Raw genomic sequence first — 18,222 nt, 5'->3', positions numbered from 1 at the left:
AGTCGTCAGATATCATTCTACATATTCTAACTGCTTGTCCTTTTAAAACACTTCTTTTCTGATAAAATGGGTGAGAACTTGAGAAATGTAAATAAGTATTGGAGAAAGTTTTCTTCCTGTACACACTAGACACAAAATGCTCATCATTTTTTTTCTAAGCTTACATCCAAATAGTTCACTGTTGTGGTATTGAAATACTTAGTGAACTGGAGAAAATTGTTAGTAGTGTTTATATAGTCAACAAAAACCTCAAACTCGTCCTGGGTACCCTTCCAAAAGAAACACAAATTGTCTAAAAATCTAACATACAGTGTCCATTTGTTTTCAAACCTAGGTATCAGGACGTATTTTTTCTCCCAGTAAGCCATAATAATGTTGGCATAAGTTGGTGCACAATGTGCACCCATCGCCACGCCCTTGGTTTGCTTGTAATATTCTCCCTCAAAAAATAGGAAGTTGTTTTTTAAAACTATTTCCATCAAAATTAAAATAGTTCTGAATTCGTTTTGGGATATTCCTTTGAGGGGTAATAACATTTCCTCAAACCAGGCTAACCCTGTGTCATGGGGTATACTGGTGAATAAATCAACAACGTCTAGGGTACCAAAACCAGTGGTCTCTTCGTACAAGTGAGGTTTTATTTTACTTAGGAAATGCCAAGAGTCCTTTAAAATGTTTTCATTTTCATGTACTATATGCTTAATTTTAAAATCTATGTACTTGGCAAGGGGTGCTGTGACCGATCCTTCAGAGGAAACAATAAGTCTCAAAGGTGGATCCAAATGATCTTTGTGCACCTTAGGGATTCCAAAAATAGTAGGAATCCTAGGTTTCTCCACATGTAAAAATTTGAAAGCCTTCAAATCAATTAACCCTTCAAACAATAAATCATTAAGTAAAGTATATATTCTTTTATACCCAACATTAATTTCATTAATGGAGGTAACACCATATTTTTTAACATCATTTAGTAAATTTAACATCTTTCCTTCATACATATAACGGTCCATAAATACAACCCCCCCACCCTTGTCAGGTTTCATTACCCGAACTCCTCTATCATTACTCAAAGCCACTAAAATGTTTTCTTCACTACTGGTAAGATTAGGACGTGGGTAATCTTTCCTCAGGGTGTTTCTTAGTTCCCTTTCTAGTGATAATTCAAAAATTTTCAGTTGGGGGTGCAGGGGGGGATTAAAGGTGCTCTTGCGTGCCAAGTCATTTGTACCACTAGTCATTTGCTTCCCATTGAAAAATAACTCCAAGTTTTTCTTTCTAATGAACAACTTAATGTCAACAAGTAGCCTAAAAATATTGGTTTTGCGTTGTGGAATGAAACCAAAACCTTTTGAAAATAAATCAAAATGAAACGTAGTAAGTGTTATGTGTGAATAATTGAAAATGTTAAAATTGTTGTAAGTAAATTTGTTCCCATCACAAGTGATTGGTCTGGTGGTCCACTTATTTGTCCATCCAAGAAGAGTGTCCCCCCTTCCCCCTGTAGTTTTTTGAATTATAATTAACAGGGTCTTTATACATTAGTCTCTCAGACCTACGTAATGGGGGAAATTCTTCATTGTCCACCTCATTTTCATTGTGTAAATCTACATCATGGACAGAAAAACCATCATTAGCTCTATAAGGGTTGTTAGTCAATTGCCTACCCCAAGACCTAGGTTTGGGGTAGTGTGTATGTGTTTTGTACTCATGTAAATCTCTATCGATCTTAGAATACTTCCTGTTCTGTACTTCTACACAATGCTTCTCAACATCTTTTAACAAATTTCTGTAATGGCCTCTCTGTTCGTCAGTTGAGAACATAAGGTCATTAACTACAGCTTTGTTAACATCATCAATTATATTGTACAATTTCTCCATTTCATGTTCATTATTTACAATGATAGCCCGCATAATAGAAAAGCCACAGTCATCAAATATTTGAATTAAATTGTTGTGGAAATCAGTCCCTTCAAAAACATTGTTAGGGTATTTGCTAATTCTTAACCCTTTACATACAATCTTTAAACTAATACAGTGTTTAAGGTAGGCATTGTCCATTTCCAACATTTTGTATTTGTTAAGATAAAAATGCAAATCATCCAAAGTTTGTTTAAATGAACCAAATACTTTTTTAGAAGTTTTATCATTGAGAAAATCAAACTTAGTGTTCACTACATTGTTGAACAACTGTTCAGTACCTTTTGGTTTTCCAGATGTCTGGATTAAATCATTAAGTCCAGTGTTAACTCTAGGTTGCCGAACAGTACGTCTTTCTTTAGGCTCATTAAATGACAAGCATGGTAATTCCTGTAGAATATCCGCATTGGAACTAGCGCTCACATTAGCACTGTTTATAACCCGTTCTTGTTGCCTTGGCGTCCCTTCATTCGAAGCTGACCGCCTAAGGGCTTCCTGGTTGCCTGGTAAAGAAAAGGTAGTACACGCCGTAATAATAGATTGACTCAAAGGAGTCAACAAACTCACTAGCTGCGTAAGCTGTCCGATAAGCTTACGCAGTTCTCCAGTTTCATTTTTCCTGCCCTCGATGTCAGAGGCACTGTGAGCTGAGAGATCCATAGGTAAAAGCTAGTAAACAAGAGATGGAAGGTGCAAATGGATACCAATAAACAAAAACGCACCAAAATCCCAGCACAGGGCCAATATTAGGGCTAGGTAACTGCAGTTGTAGATCACCACACAAAAGTTGATTCGAATCCAAAATCAGTTTATTTAAGACAGACCAGATAGGTAAAAGCAGTAAATACGTAGAAACAATGAACTTCACGTTTCGTCCAAAACTTCATCAGAATAACAACACACATAATTAGATAGCATTTAAGTACCCTAATTAAAATTCAAAATAGCCAATAAAATTGAGTGTGTCATGAATAAATTAATAAATTAATATAAACACATTAAATATCTATTAGACAAAACCATAACAATTTAAAATAGTTAAAACCTATAGAAACAATATAACATTGTAAAATTTATAACATACAATCCATATTAAATACATTTAAAAGAAATAAAATGTTATATAAATACAATGTCAAGTGTATATATGTGTATTGAAGTATGTTTGATGTTTTTACTAAATGATCTTATACTACCCTCTAGTGGAGAAAATAATAAATTCAATAGGCTACAAATAATGTGTTTATATTAATTTATTAATTTATTCATGACACACTCAATTTTATTGGCTATTTTGAATTTTAATTAGGGTACTTAAATGCTATATAATTATGTGTGTTGTTATTCTGATGAAGTTTTGGACGAAACGTGAAGTTCATTGTTTCTACGTATTTACTGCTTTTACCTATCTGGTCTGTCTTAAATAAACTGATTTTGGATTCGAATCAACTTTTGTGTGGTGATCTACAACTGCAGTTACCTAGCCCTAATATTGGCCCTGTGCTGGGATTTTGGTGCGTTTTTGTTTATTGGTATCCATTTGCACCTTCCATCTCTTGTTTAATAGATACAGTGGTACTGGTAATATACCTCATCATTATAGATACAGTATTACTGGTCTTATACCTCATCATTATAGATACAGTGGTACTGGTACTATACCTCTTCATTTCAGATACAGTGATACTGGTACTGTATCTCATGATAGATACAGTGGTACTGGTACTATACTTCATCGTTATAGATACAGTGATACTGGTACTATACTTCATCATTATAGATACAGTGATACTGGTACTATATCTCATTACAGATACAATGATACTGGTACTGTACCTCATCATTATAATTACAGTGATACTGGTACTGTACCTTATCATTATAGATACAGTGGTACTGGTACTATACCTGCATCATTATAGATTCAGTGATACTGGTACTATACCTCATCATTATACATATAGTGGTACTATAAATGTATTAGTCCATTATGCAGGACTTGTGTATTTTTTTTAATTTGTCTTCCTGAATTTCTATTCCTGTACACAAGGAGATGAGCTTTTTATGCATATGTATAGATGACATACTTCCTAAAACACAAAACTTTACAGCATATGTATTCAGCAGAAACTGTATAGGATGAAAATAAATTCACATATGACCTTGGCTGTACGTGCCATCACTGTTACAACAAAGTTCTACATTAGGTACTCTTAATAATCTCAAAAGTAAATATCCTGTTTTTTTTAGGAATTCCCTGAAAGCACAAGGAAGTAAATGTGCAACTTAAAGGTCATGTACTATGTATGCAAAAGTCAGTTTTAAAAATGAAATGTGGCAAAGAAATAAACTGGAACTCTGTATCTATTCAACAGCTGTATACTTTTTTTACAGTTTTGAAATCAGAACATTTCGGTGGGGTTTAGCCATGATGTATGCCATTGATGAAATAAACAGAAGCTGGTTCCTGTTACCAAATGTCAGTCTGGGCTATTCGATTCATGCTTCTTGTTCCATGGAGGCCAAAGCACTGCAGGGCATTATGTGTCAGCTTTCAGGTAAAGCACAGCCAGTTCCAAACTTCTGCTGCTGGACCCCATCCTCTGCCTCAGTAATCATTGGAGATTCCTTATCTGTAACCTCAATCCCTATGGCAAGAATCCTGGGTCTGTACCTCTTCCCACAGGTAGGGTCAATAGGATAATCTTCCTTAGTACTTAAACTTAATAACATGCATTATTTCTGTTTCCATTCTGTTTAAAAACAAAACAAATGTGTGAACAGGTGTTATAAAAATAAAAGTTATGACATTCATATGATTCACAAGAGATGTACTATTGTATCACAGATGTGGTGATGAATCATTACATCTGGTGGGCAGATCAAGACGTCCCAGGATATATAATGGTTGCCACATTCTGCATAAGATGGACTCATCAAGCATTCAAGAATATTTATTTGGCTGACATAGGGATGGAAAAAGCAAACCAGAGTTGCAGGACTGACAGACCACTCAGACACCAGGGGAACAGAAGGAGTGATAAGCATAAATTCTGAAGGCATCCTTGAGATCAGCTAACAGTATGAGATCATTTCTCTATATATCTACCTTTCTACCTGACTTTGGAAGTCTTCTTTAGCAGACAACTTTTTGGAAAAATCCAAAGCAAAAAAAAAAAAAAAAAAAAAAACGTAAACCTGTCTAGAAGATCAAGGATATAGAAATGCCTTAGGATAAGGATTTATATGGACTGTCCAGACACATGCAACAAATGGAATGCCGACAGAGATACCTTACTAAAAGAATACAAGGATTAAACACTATGTCCTACATGGACCAACTCAAACCCTGTCACTGTAATTGTTATCCCACAGACTACTAAGAGATGACCCATATCTGACATACAACACATACTCTGACCCAGTACTGATGGTGTAACTGTCCATAAGCAAGTCAAATGGCATCAGAAATACTCAGTCTACACACCTAAACCTCTTGTGCAGTGTTAACAGAACAGTTTGGAGGGACAGGTATATCTGGCAAGAGGCATGGTAAATCATCTCGACTCTTCCTGGCTATGTTCCTGCTCTATAACCTAACCTCTTCACTCTCCTTATATGATTACTAAACTCCTATGTCTTTTGCTACTAGTGACTGATGATATTTTCTCCATATTTATTTTTATCTTCACTTGTTGATACTGGTACAATAATACTGATCTCTGTTTATACCAATCTGATTGAATTCATTGAATTCTACTTTAATGTATATTTTCTGTATATATTGCTGTAATCAAACAGATTCCTGCTTTTATGTATATATTCTGTATATGTTACTATATTTACTATCTGTAACACTGTTTCTGCTTCTGTACTAATAAATGTTTATATTTTTTCTGTATCTCATTGGAGCTTTTCTCCCCGGGCCTCCACTGAAAATGGGCTCTTTAAGGCCCATTGGACTTATCCCGATAAACAAATGCAATAAATAAATAAATAATAATTTTCTGTCCACATAAAGCAAAGCTCATCCCTGTCCATATTCAACCACAACATAGAACTATGCATGGCAAATAAAAATATTTACCCCAGGACTGCCCCCTGGAATATTAATGGCCAGAGGAAGCTCCTAAATGCTTTATCCCATGCATGGGTTCCCTCAAATTTTCTATGGTATGACCCAGGTTATTCTCACTAAGGGTAATATATAATTATTGACCATGGGCTGGATAAGGCCAATGTAACACCAAATGTGATAGGTTAATTCAATCAACAAAAGGGAAATTGGCTAGACCTGGAATGGCACGCAAGTGCTGCAAGCCTAACACTTACATAGGAACCAAAAAATCTATTTAGAAGGGTAATTCTTGAAGCACTGGGTCACTAAATGTGGCCTAACAATTTGAACCAAGGTCCAAGCAGTGATTCCTGGTTACGGTTTGAGGTAGTGGAGAGAGTTTGCTCTGCTTCTAGATGAAGGACATTGCTCCCCTTGATTCTACTTCCCAAACCCCACTCTTTCTGTGTCTTGACCCTCACCAACCTACTCCACAGGGACAGCCAGCCCAAAGTGTCCTGGATACCCTCCAGGGTATAATCATATCTTCTAATACTTCTCCTCAACATCCCATTGAAGTTCCTAGGAAGAGAAAGTGCAAAAATGAGGCACTTGGACTCTCCTCAAGAATCAGTTACAGAAGATACTGATTTTCATAATGGGGAAGGGTCCCCAAGATCATCACCTTTGGAGACATCCTGGAGATCCTCAAGCAAAGGGGTGGCTGGTCTACCAACAATCCTTCCCAAGAGGAATCAGTATTCCTGGAAGCCTTTGGATCTGTCCCTTCTGCCTCCTGGGTGACACTGCCTGCAGACAATCTCATTGATTTGATTTCCTGGTGGGCATGGAAGAAACCTGACTCTGTTGAGATGATCCCCAAGAGACCAGACATTATCCTAGCACCACCCAAAGATAGAGAATGTTGGGGAAAATGAGTACCAGTAGATACTAAGGTCATAGCGGCTACAAAAAAGGAACTTGCAGAACAGAGTTCCTCTGTTCACCCCCCTAACAGGGAGTAGAACAGGGTGTTGGACAGATTTGGGAAGTGTGCATATGCTTCAGCAATCTTCTCAATTTGATTGCTAAATTATTTGGCACACTTCACCAGACGCTAAAAGGATTTGATTAAAGAATTTACCAAATCCCTTTCTGGGACCATTACTTGTGACACAGAGAGTTCCATTGCCGCACAGTTGGCTACCCTCCAATCTATTATAAATTTGTACATAAATCTCATTTCACATGTAGCTGAAGGTAACTCAAGGGCAGCGGGTTCAGGCATTTCAATTAGGAGACATGCCTGAATGTGCATGTATGATTTTGCAGAGTTCTTCAAGTTTTCCTTCATCAATGCTGCCTTTGACAGAAGTTCTTTCTTTGACCCTAAAGTTAAAAACACTATCCGGGTGTGAGCAGGAAGGTAAAACCCTGTCTACTGTGGACATATGTTATTCAACTCCTCAAAGGACCTTTTCTAGAAATCAATGAGTTGCAGGGGCATCTCATGCTATAGGACTGCAGCCCCCCCCCCACCTGTGGAAAGAAGAAGAAAAAGAAATTAAAAAACACAAAGACAAAGAAATCGTGAGTCCCAGAACTCCACGCATGTGTGCTTGGAGTTCCTAATACTCACAGAACTCCAGATTGCTCTCCCAGGCAGTCCAGATAAAGGAGAAAGGATTCTTTGTACTGCAGCCCAGAAGTCTGTGTGGTGATGATGTCCACAGAACAAATGACACCAGACTGCATCGTTGGCAGGCTGGGGCTTCCAGCCTACTCTCGCGGGGAACCAGCATCATCAGCAGGCTGAGAAGTGAACCGGAAACCAGCCGTTAGCTTACGCGGTCTGAGGAGACTGCTGGAATTACTGTGGTAATGGAGACTGCCAGATTGGATTTAATGCAGGTAAGGAAACTAAGGTGTGTGTGTGTGTGTGTGTGTGTGTGTGTGTGTGTGTGTGTGTGTGTGTGTGTGTGTGTGTGTGTGTGTGTGTGTGTGTTTGGAATATTAAGTAATGAAGGTGGCTGGGATATATGGCGACTTCAGTTTGAGTATCCATATATGAAAGAAAATCAGAGCATTAGATTCAGTGCCTCACAGCAGTGGCAGCAACTGTGAATTATGTCTCTGGAAGGAATGAAAGGACTATACAATGATTACTGCAAAATCAAATAACCAACGGACGAGGTGTGCTCAGACAAACTGTATGTACAGCTAGCTGCAACAAATTATAAGGCCTCGTGGCACAAAATAAAGATGGTTAATTCATTCTGGCATATTCTTCAGAAGACAACTGTGTTACATAAATGTTAATATTTGACTTTTTCATGAATTTTATACAAATGATATAAAACCAGCATTGCAGTGTAAAGTAATGAAATCATCTTTTATATGACGACATTTATTATACTATTTTCTGACAGTTAATTTTTTTCTGTTACGATATTTTTAGAGAAATAAATAACTCATTCCATGAACTTTAAAACTTCAGCAGTTTTTTTGATAATGTTACGTATTATGAAATGTGTGTTTAACCACATTTGTTTGAGTTTTTTCTTTTTAATTTTTCTGTCATGGTCTTTGATTCTAAACCCAATAGGTCTTGTAATCTTTCTATAAAGTAGGCATGCATGTACCCTAGAAGACGTACCTCGCACTGCATGTTGCAATGATCCATGGGTAAATATTGTTTACATAATTACCATTTCTAGAAAATGATTCTCCTAGTTGAATTTCCAATCACTTAACCTTCTTTTCTAAAAAAAATGACAAAAATATTTCAAAACCATCCCAAAACACTAACATTTTAGGGTGATATATAATACAGAAAATTAGTAATATGCAAAATTGAAATCTAAGAGACATGTAGCATTGAAGCTTTAGACTAAAAAAGAAAGGTGAACACTAATCAATCAACATTTTTTTTCCTAGCTGTTTTCCAAGTAAAGATAATTGAAAAAATCATTCTTCTAAAGACTGTGTTTTTCTAATTGTGCATGTATGATAGTACACTTACATACATAATGTACATACATAATTTATTCATGTCCTTTTTTATTACTTTTGCTAGTAAAAAAAAACATTAGTGTCATAATTGGGATTTTTATAAAGGGCAGTAGGGGCCACTTTGGGGCAGTGATAGAGGCTTTACCTTTTATAAACACAACAAAAAACTCATGTTAAAAAGATGATGAATAGAAACTGAATCATTTTGAGACTAAAAGGTATATAAAAAGAGCAATATTACAGTTCTAAGGGGAACCTTTAGCAGTGATGTGGTTTTTGTAGCCAAGTTCTTTAAATAAGATGAAATAAAGCTGAATTGTTTCTGGCATGCAGAGATCTTGAGAAAACTTTTTAGAGCCTTAATATTCAGAGGCATGTGTGTGTATGTAATGTCCCAGTTGCTATATACTGTGGCTAGAAAGAGAACACATGGTTGTAGACAGAGAATACCTCAGGCTTGAACCCTGTACCTTGCATGCAGATGGCAAGGGCCTGAATTCCCTACCCACCACAATTTGTAAATAAAAATGAAGATTTCTGCCACATATTTGTTCTGTTCCTCTTAAAATCTGTGGTTTCTGTATGTTTGTTACCTTACACAGTTAGTAGTGCAGTGGTGCACTGGTAGCATTGTTGCCTGACAGCTACGGGTTCTTTGGTTTGGGTGCCTTCTGTGGGGAGTCTGTATGTCCTCCCATCTTACAAAGACATGTGTCTGGAGTGTTTCTCCCTGGGTCTCTGCTGAAAATTGGCTTTTGTTCCAAGTCCGACTTTCCTCATTTACAAATGTTAAATAAATACAAATAACAGGCATTTGAATTTCAAACTTCATATTCTTCAGAAAGTACGTGATAACACAAAACCTTTTATTCCAGCAATTTTCTAAGTTTATAACATGAATATTTGAAATGTAGCCCTATTTTTGGGACTGTATCTCCCCATTACTGGCTTTGTCCAGGTTTTTTTGCTAGGGTTGAGAGATATGGTGAGAACTGAATTCACTGAATATGTTTGGGGGCTGTATTCCCCCGTTATTGGCTTTGTTCTGGTGTTTTGTGCTAAGAGGTTGACAGATATGGTGAGAACTGAATTCACTAAATGGTAGCCATTTAAGTTTCAGTCTTTCTCTCTTTCACAAAACGGCTGATATGGCATAGTGGTATGTTGCTCTGACTGTTTTGCACAGGGTCCTGGGTTGAAGACTTGGCAGTGAAATGTATGGTGGTAACACAGCATTTTATTCTAGCAACTTTCCAACATTATACAAGCAATGTTTAAAATATGTCCCTGGTTTTTGGGTCCCCCCAAAATAAATTTTGGCTTTTTCCAGATTTCTTGTGCTGCAAAGTTCAGAGATAGAGCTGAGTGTCGAATAGATTTTCCAAGGAGCTGAGAGCTGCAGGGGAACAAAAGTTTAGTGCTGCTTATGCTGAGTTGGCTTACATTGTTGTAAACCAACACAACAGACCACAACACCAAGGAAGTCTCTATCACAAGAAGAAAGCACTAAACCAATAAACCTTTGCACCTGATTTGGAGCTGTGGTCTGTTGTGTTGGTTTACAGTTCGTTAGTTAGTCTTGATTGGTTTGGTGGTTTGCATTCTTAATAGCACAACAGGTAGTGTACTTGCTTTTGATGCAGAGGGCTGCGGGTTCTACTCCCACAATAGATAGATGCATACGGTACTGTGTTGTAAAGGGGGTGGATGCTGCAGTCCTTTTTGGTGAAGATACCTAGTAACTATGAACCTGTTATCAGTTTGCCATCCATTGCCTATAGCAATATTACTAGCTGATCATTTTTTAATGCATCATAGGCAATTTATTTCTCAAGGGCAACAGGCACTTTATTTGTAGATGAAACAATGGCATATAAAGTTGTTTGCTAGCAGCAACCTCTTCATTAGTTACAGATTTCTTTAGTGTGGAATTCTTTAGATGAGTTTTACTTCTTCAGAGATTGTGCATATTTCTGATACTGGTGGACTGTAGAAGTTTGAGTAGACTTTTATGATGGAAATGTTCTGAATTGGGCAGTTTTGTCATTATTGGTGCATGCATTTTGTTTCATTGTTTACTGGAAAAATGTTCAAAACAATAAATTTAAAATGCCCTCCTCTAACAACTGTACTGTATTGTACAAGGAATATAATTTAATACAATCAGGAAGGTGTATCAAAGAGCAGGTGTACGTTTCATGTTCAAGGGGCCTATGATTAGAAAACAGCCCAAAGTTAATCTTTATCTTCTTATTCTGGCTTTTCCTGGTTAGGGGTCGCCACAGCGGATCATCTGTCAGCTCATGATTGGCAGTGGAGTTTTACGGTGTCAAGTTGCCAGCCCGGCACCCAACCTTCCACAGAAGGCACGCACACACAGACACACAGACACACACACACACACACACACACACACACACACACACACACACACACACTCTCTCACACCTAGGACCAATTTAGAGTGTCCAATCCACCTACTGCATGTCTTTGGGATGTGGGAGGAAACCCATGTGACCACAGGGAGGACATGCAGACTCCGCACAAAAGGCACCTCAGCTGAGAATTGAACCGGAGAACCTCTTGCTGTGAGGTGGCAACACTAACTGTTGCACCACCATGGCTGCCCACCAAAGTTAATCTTTATCTGCCACTGGCAAAATGCATTTTCTTTGACTGTGGGTTTCAATGCTGTTTCAATTAATGTGAGTTTCAAGGGCAGAGAAGTTTTAAGGCTAAGTCTATTTTCATTGTGAGACTGCTTAGCAGATATCTATTAGTGTTTATGCTGAAAATAAACTTTCAAATGAAATCCAAATCATCGCAGAAGTAAAGCAGTATGCACATTACAGTGTTTATGGTAAATGAGGAGAAACAAGGAACTGGACATCTGAATGGCTGCAGGGGGGAGGCTCTATTCGACCATGATTTTGTGAGGGGGAAGGGCAGCAAACTCAAAGACAGCCCTGGCTGAACTATACCTCTCAACTGTCCAGATTTTTGCAGAATGAATACATTTTTGCTTCCTATTTTTGGTTTGTTCCTCATAAAATTTGTGGTTTTCTGGCAAATCATTTAGGAATGAACTCACTAAATAATGACAGACGTTGAGTTTCAGACGTTATAAACTTCAGAAGAATGCATGCTAAAGCAAGCTCTGTTATTCTGTCAACTGTCTTAAGTTTATACAAGAGCAATTTTTAGTACTGTTTGTATGTTCCCCCAATATATTTGGCCTTGTCCAGATTTCCTGCATTAAGAGGTTGAGAGGTACATGCAAATAAATCACTTTATAGAATTAGTAATATCCAAACCTGTCAACTGTCCCCAATTATGGCTCAAAATGTTGCTCTCCCCCTAATAATCCCTCAGCAAAATGGCAATTTTTGAAGAAAACGTGGAGGGTTTACCATTATAAATACCTGTAATGATCAGTTATAGATTACTTTTATTTCAGAAATGCATGTAGAGGCTCTTATTTTGTTAGCTGCTCAAGTTAACAGTACTAATATTAAAAATGTTTCCCTTCTTTGACAGGTTCCCAGCTGTATTGTGTGGCAATTGTATATTTTTACATCACATTTTTGGTCCATTTTTCAGAAAATTGTGGTTTTCTGGCAACTTTGTGGCAAATCATTAAAGAGTGAAGTTAGAAAATAATGACATGCATTTGAGTTTCAGATTTCATACCCTTCAGAAAATTCATACTAATGCAAGACCTACTACTATTCTATTATCTTTCTAAGTTTATAAGAGCAATATTTAAAAATTGTTCTTATTTTTGGGCCTGTGTCCCACTTCTATGTATGGCTTTGTCCAGATTTCTTGCTCTGACGTTGAGAGGTATGAGTGTCAGAGCCATCACCATCAGCCAGAGACATTTCAAATTGTGACATACTTGTTGCACCCCGCTCCCCATTGTAGTGGCTCTGGATGTGTCCAAGCAAGGCAAGGAGCAGTTAGACAGTGTAAGTGTGCAGAGTATTCCTCCATCCAAGGTAGACCACAAGTACGACTGTGGCTTTTCATTGGTCCTTGATTTTTCAGAATGTTCTGGTTTTCTGTCATATTTTTATATTGTTGATTTATGCTTCTTATTATTCAGAAAATGCGTGTTGTTGCAGTGCTCTGTTGCTCTGTGTTTAAGTAGCAGTGCTTTAATGACTATCAGGTAAGCTTTTCAGAGAATGTAAAATGCAAGTAAGCTTTAATTAGCATACTGTTAAAGAATCACCAACATTGAAAGCCTTTTTGTTGTTGCCATGCAGAGAATATTTACATAACTAGTTAACGTATAAGCCTTAGGTATTGAAATGCATATGACAGTATTTGTAATAAAGGACAGGATTATAGTATTTTCAGAAACTCATTACATTTGTTGGAGACTTGCAGTCATCTTTGCAGGCTTTAGCTGTAAACTAAACAGAATGCCAATCTATCATGTGTTGTCCATAACTTGTGCAGTAATCCTTTAAACAATTTATCCTGAGCTTGTTTCTTGTTTGCTGTTCATTTTTTACTTTGATCATGTCTTCCCCATGAAACAAGTAGATAGTTGTCAGGCAGCAGGTCTTTTTTGGATAAGAAACATTTTTACAAGTGGGGGTATCACAGAGATTGCTACTTTCAGCATGTTACTTAGTAATTTTATAAAGCTGAAGATAAATTATAATTAGAACTGCTTTTGACTGGCATTCCAGTAATGTAATTAAAAAGTAATTTATTTTTTCATGCCTCACAACCTTTGTGTTTCCATCTAGATATTAAGTAAGTTGTCGTGTAGCCAATGCATTGAAATATTTTTTTCTTCTACACTTCATTTTGTCTTGACTGGACTCTCGTAATGATGGTTTAGCACCCAGGGCAGTATATTTAAGGTTCCAGTTGTTATGGTTTTGAGCATAGCTCCACCCCTTTCTAGTTAGCCACACCCATTTCCACTGGCCACACCCATTCAGCTGTCTCCTGCAGCCCCCCCTCCCTTTAATTTGAAGACACCAGCCGCCACTGATGAGTTGGTCGAAAAATGTGGCTCAAGAAGTCTCAGGATCCTTTCCAAGATCCATGTGGAGACAGTTCCCCCCAGGGGCAGAGGAGAGAATTCTATCAGAATACACTACCCATGTGGTAGAGGAGGCTTGCAGAACCAAGGGTCTAGAGATACTTTCTCTGACAGATCCTGCCAGCACTCCTGAAAGGAGGCCCAATTGTCCACCTCTGGAGAAAGTCAGGGGTTGTTTATCAATGCACCAGAGAGCCTGACTAGAGATTAGTGGCTGCAGAGGATTATTTCCAGATGCTATATAACACCCTTTTCCCACCCCCTTTAAAAATAAACAAAATTCCGAATGTTCCACTCATTCAGAGCAAAGCAGCAGCACAAGAGATAAAGAAGCTTCTAGAAAAAAGAGTCATCCAAGAAGTGCCCCAAGACCAGTTAGAGTCCAGAACTTACTAGCAATTCTTTTTAGTGCCAAAGAAAACAGGAGACTGCAGACCAATTCTAGATCTCAGCAAGCTGAACAAGTAAGTTCAGTACACAAAGTTCTGGATGGTCATGGTTCAGTCCATTCTGCCGTTTCTACACAAGGATGACTGAAAGTGCTCAACAAATCTTCTGGATGCGTACTATCATATAAAAATGAACAGACAATCCAAAAGATACCTACACTTCTGTCTGGGAGCCAGACATTACCAATTCAGAGATCTGCCCTTCGGCCTTATCATAGCTTCCAGGGTGTTCACCAAATGCACGGCAGTAGTAGCTGCTCACTTGAGACTGCAAGGATTGTAGGTGTTTCCTTGCTTGAATGACAAGCTCATAAGCACTCCAACCAGGCATCTTCTGATCAAAGCATGAGATTATGTACTGCAGTTATGCTGTCACCTGAGAGATACCAACAATCACAGCAAATCTTAACTAAAATCAACTCAAGCTTTGGAGTTCATCAGGGCCTTGTTCAATACAGTATGAGCAACAGCTTCCCTTCCCTTACCAAGGGTACAGACTACTCAATTTCAAGTCACAAAGATAATCCAAAATTATTTTCTTTTAGCTTGATTGATCCTTCAAGCATTGGGGTCAGTGTCTACTGCAATAGTTCTGGTTCTGTTAGAAAGATACCATATGAGAATTCTTTAATGGACCCTAGTGACTCAGTGGTCTAGTCTGCACTAGCCTTTGTCCACCCAAATCAGAATAACTCAGGCATGCAAAAATGATTTCTTATGGTGGATTTACTCTGACCACATTTTATAAGGTCATCTGTTCATTCTGCCTCAGCCCAAGGCCATAGTTGCCATGGACACTTCCTAGATTGGGTGAGGGGGGGCACTTCTTGAGAAAGACAGTCCATGGTACATGGTCCCCAAAGAGTCCAACACACACATGTCAATGTCCTAGAAATGGCAGCAGTATTCCTGGCACTAAAGGCCTTCCAAGACTCTCTTCCTTGTGGGACTATTACGATTCAGACAGACAATATGTCAGTGCTCTAGTACATCAACAAACAAGGGGGAACCAGATCTTACCCCTTGTGTCAAGAAGCTCTAACATTATGTCAATGAGCAATCTCATCCATTCAATTTCTGATAATAATGCGCATTCCGGGAAAATCCAACATGACAGCAGACAAGTTAAGCAGGTCCATTTTAATGCCTCACAAGTGGTCACTCAATATGAGAGTTGCAGAAAAAATATTCCACCAATGCAACCAACCTTGTTGTGACCTCTTTGCATCTCCCTTCAACAACAAATGCAGCAGATTCTTTGCCCTCACCCCCCACCAAGGGAATCACTAATAGACACTCTTCTCCATGACTGACCCCCCCCCCCCAGTCTCTTCTATGCTTTCTCTGCAATTCCTCTAATCCTCAAGTTTCTTAAAAAATCATCTCAATTGAAGAGCACAGTCATCCTCATTGTCCTTTATTTGCCTCCTCAGATTTGATTTCCCTTCCTTTGGCCTCATCTACTTTACCCACCATGGATTCTGGATCCATTTCCAGTCCTCCTGTCTCACCCAACAGACATGATACACCCAGACATTCTAGGCCTAAAGTTGAATGCATGGTTTCTCCAATTCCATTGATAGCTAGACAACCCAGGCTCTTTTCTCCTGTTCATCACATTATTTTGTCTTCTCATAAAGCTTCCACTAGAAAGATATGCAGAAGTAAATGGAAAAGATTAATTTTTGGGCTCATTAAAATGACACTGATCCTTTTTCTGCACCAGTGCCTAAATTGTTGAATTATTAGCTACAGTATTTAATGAAGGGGCTATAGCTCTTCAACTGTCAAAGTACAGCTAGCTGCCGTTTCTAATTTTCATGTAAGAATAAATAGTTCCTCCTAAGCTTCTTCAAAACTGTGTAAGGCCTTTATAAAGGGAACCTTTTCTCTTATACCCCCTTTTAAGGATCCATCTCCACCATGGGATTTGAATTTAGTTTTACAAGCTTTGACTCAATCCCCTTTTGAACTGTCAGCAAAACATGAACTAACATTTTTACTGCAGAAAACTGTCCTTTTAGTAGCTAGTACCTTTGCTATTAGAGTCGCAGAACTTTAAGCCCTATCTTCTAAGCCTCCCTACTTGATTTTTCATAAAGATAGGGTATCTTTGTGAACTAACTTGCCCTTTCTTCTTAAGGTGGTGTTGGAATCCAGCATCAATTAATCTATCAACCTTCCAGTTTCATAGATATGTACTAGGCGAATAGCCCTTTGTGGGCCATGTTGAGTCTAGCCAATTAGCCCATGTGAGAATCAAACCATGCATCTCATGTTTACAAGGTAAGCACCTTAACCATTATGCCAACCTCCCCCCCAAAATATGCATTAACTCTGTCAGACATCACACTATATAGAATTAAACCCTCAACTCAGAGCAATAACAGAACACACTCAGCTGTGTTTCTCATTGCTCTTTGCCACTAAATTGCACAAAGGTGAATACATGTTGCACTTATTGGATGTTCACAGACAGTTATGTTTCTATTTACATAGGATGGAAAAATTCAGAAATTATATCAATTATTTGTTTCCTTTGTGGATTCAAAACCGGGCAAGTCAGTTACTAAGGTAACCCTAGCCAGATGGCTAACTGATTGAATTTCCTTTATCTACAAGAAATTAGTTTTGTCCTTACTGAAATATTTAAAAGCTAATTCCAGCAGGTCTATGGCAACTTCATCAGTATTTTTATCCAGCTCTTCCATGGACAATATTTGTGCTGCTGCAACTAGGTCTAATCCTCATACATTTATTGCTCATTGCAAATTGTATCTGGTCTCTAGGTGAAGAGCAGTCTTTGACTCAGGAGTGCTAAGGAATATCCTTCCTTAGAGTCCTCATGGGATTTAGGTAGCTGGGGACTCTGTTTCATTTGTTGAGGACTGAATGAAAATTGACAACATCAGATAAAGAAGTTATGTGCTCACCATAACATTCCATCTGTGTTGGCCAATTTCATTCCTCCTCAACTCTCCTCCCTCCAACCCTCTACCTTTCTTTTTTGACTTCTGGAAGGATGAGAAGATGCTAAAGGAACCAGTGCTCCTGCCTTTGGGACCCAAATACTGTTTTTCTCATATAATTTGGTTACTCATAAACTGATAGGTCAGCAAACAAGATCTGAGGTATGGTATGGGACTAAGGCATAATGGGTAAGAGAGGAGCGCAAGATTTTTCAGTATTCACGAGGTGTAGAAGTGGCTGAGTCGAATCTGAGGGTCAGATCTAAACCCATTTGTTGAGGAAGAATGAAAATGGATGACACAGATGGAACATTATGTTGAGTACATAACTTCTTTTTTCCTGTCTTCTGGAGCTCATGCACACTCTTCAGTCAAATCTTAAGCTGATGGTACAGTTCAAGGTAATAAGAGCTGTCTTGCTCATCGATTCTGCTCCAGGGAAAAACAAAACAGATACATAATTTTGTTTAAGGATAGTTCTGAAACCACTTCTGGAAGGAAATATTCAGACAGGGTTTACTACATATAAAGACTCGCAACACAGAGATCCTGTAAGCAAATGTGATTACCATCAAGAACAGAATCTTTGAAGATGTAAGTTTCAGAACCAGTGAAAAACGCAGTTCAAAAGGAGATGGGCAAGCCTGACAGGTATAGATTTCAAATTCTATGAAGAACATTTCTTCTGAGAAAGTTGAATATGCAGACCACCTTTACTGAACAGCTCAGTCATCAATGGTGGGCTACAGTTCAGCA

At 38.2% G+C, this 18,222-nt stretch overlaps 1 protein-coding gene across 1 annotated transcript in view; it reads left to right on the top strand.

Annotated features, from left to right (window-relative positions):
- The window catches only part of LOC122814912 (extracellular calcium-sensing receptor-like), a 202,698-nt gene that overhangs the window by 16,007 nt on the left and 168,469 nt on the right, over positions 1–18,222 (top strand). The window contains exon 2 of the mRNA XM_044087177.1: positions 4,312–4,603. Coding sequence (XP_043943112.1) covers positions 4,312–4,603 — 292 coding nt within the window. The remainder of the gene's footprint in view (positions 1–4,311; positions 4,604–18,222) is intronic.

Source organism: Protopterus annectens, chromosome 11.part0 (assembly GCF_019279795.1).
Source record: "Protopterus annectens isolate FY-2018-M chromosome 11.part0, PAN1.0, whole genome shotgun sequence".
Taxonomy (NCBI): Eukaryota; Metazoa; Chordata; order Ceratodontiformes; family Protopteridae; genus Protopterus; species Protopterus annectens.
This window is presented reverse-complemented; position numbering and strand designations above follow the sequence as displayed.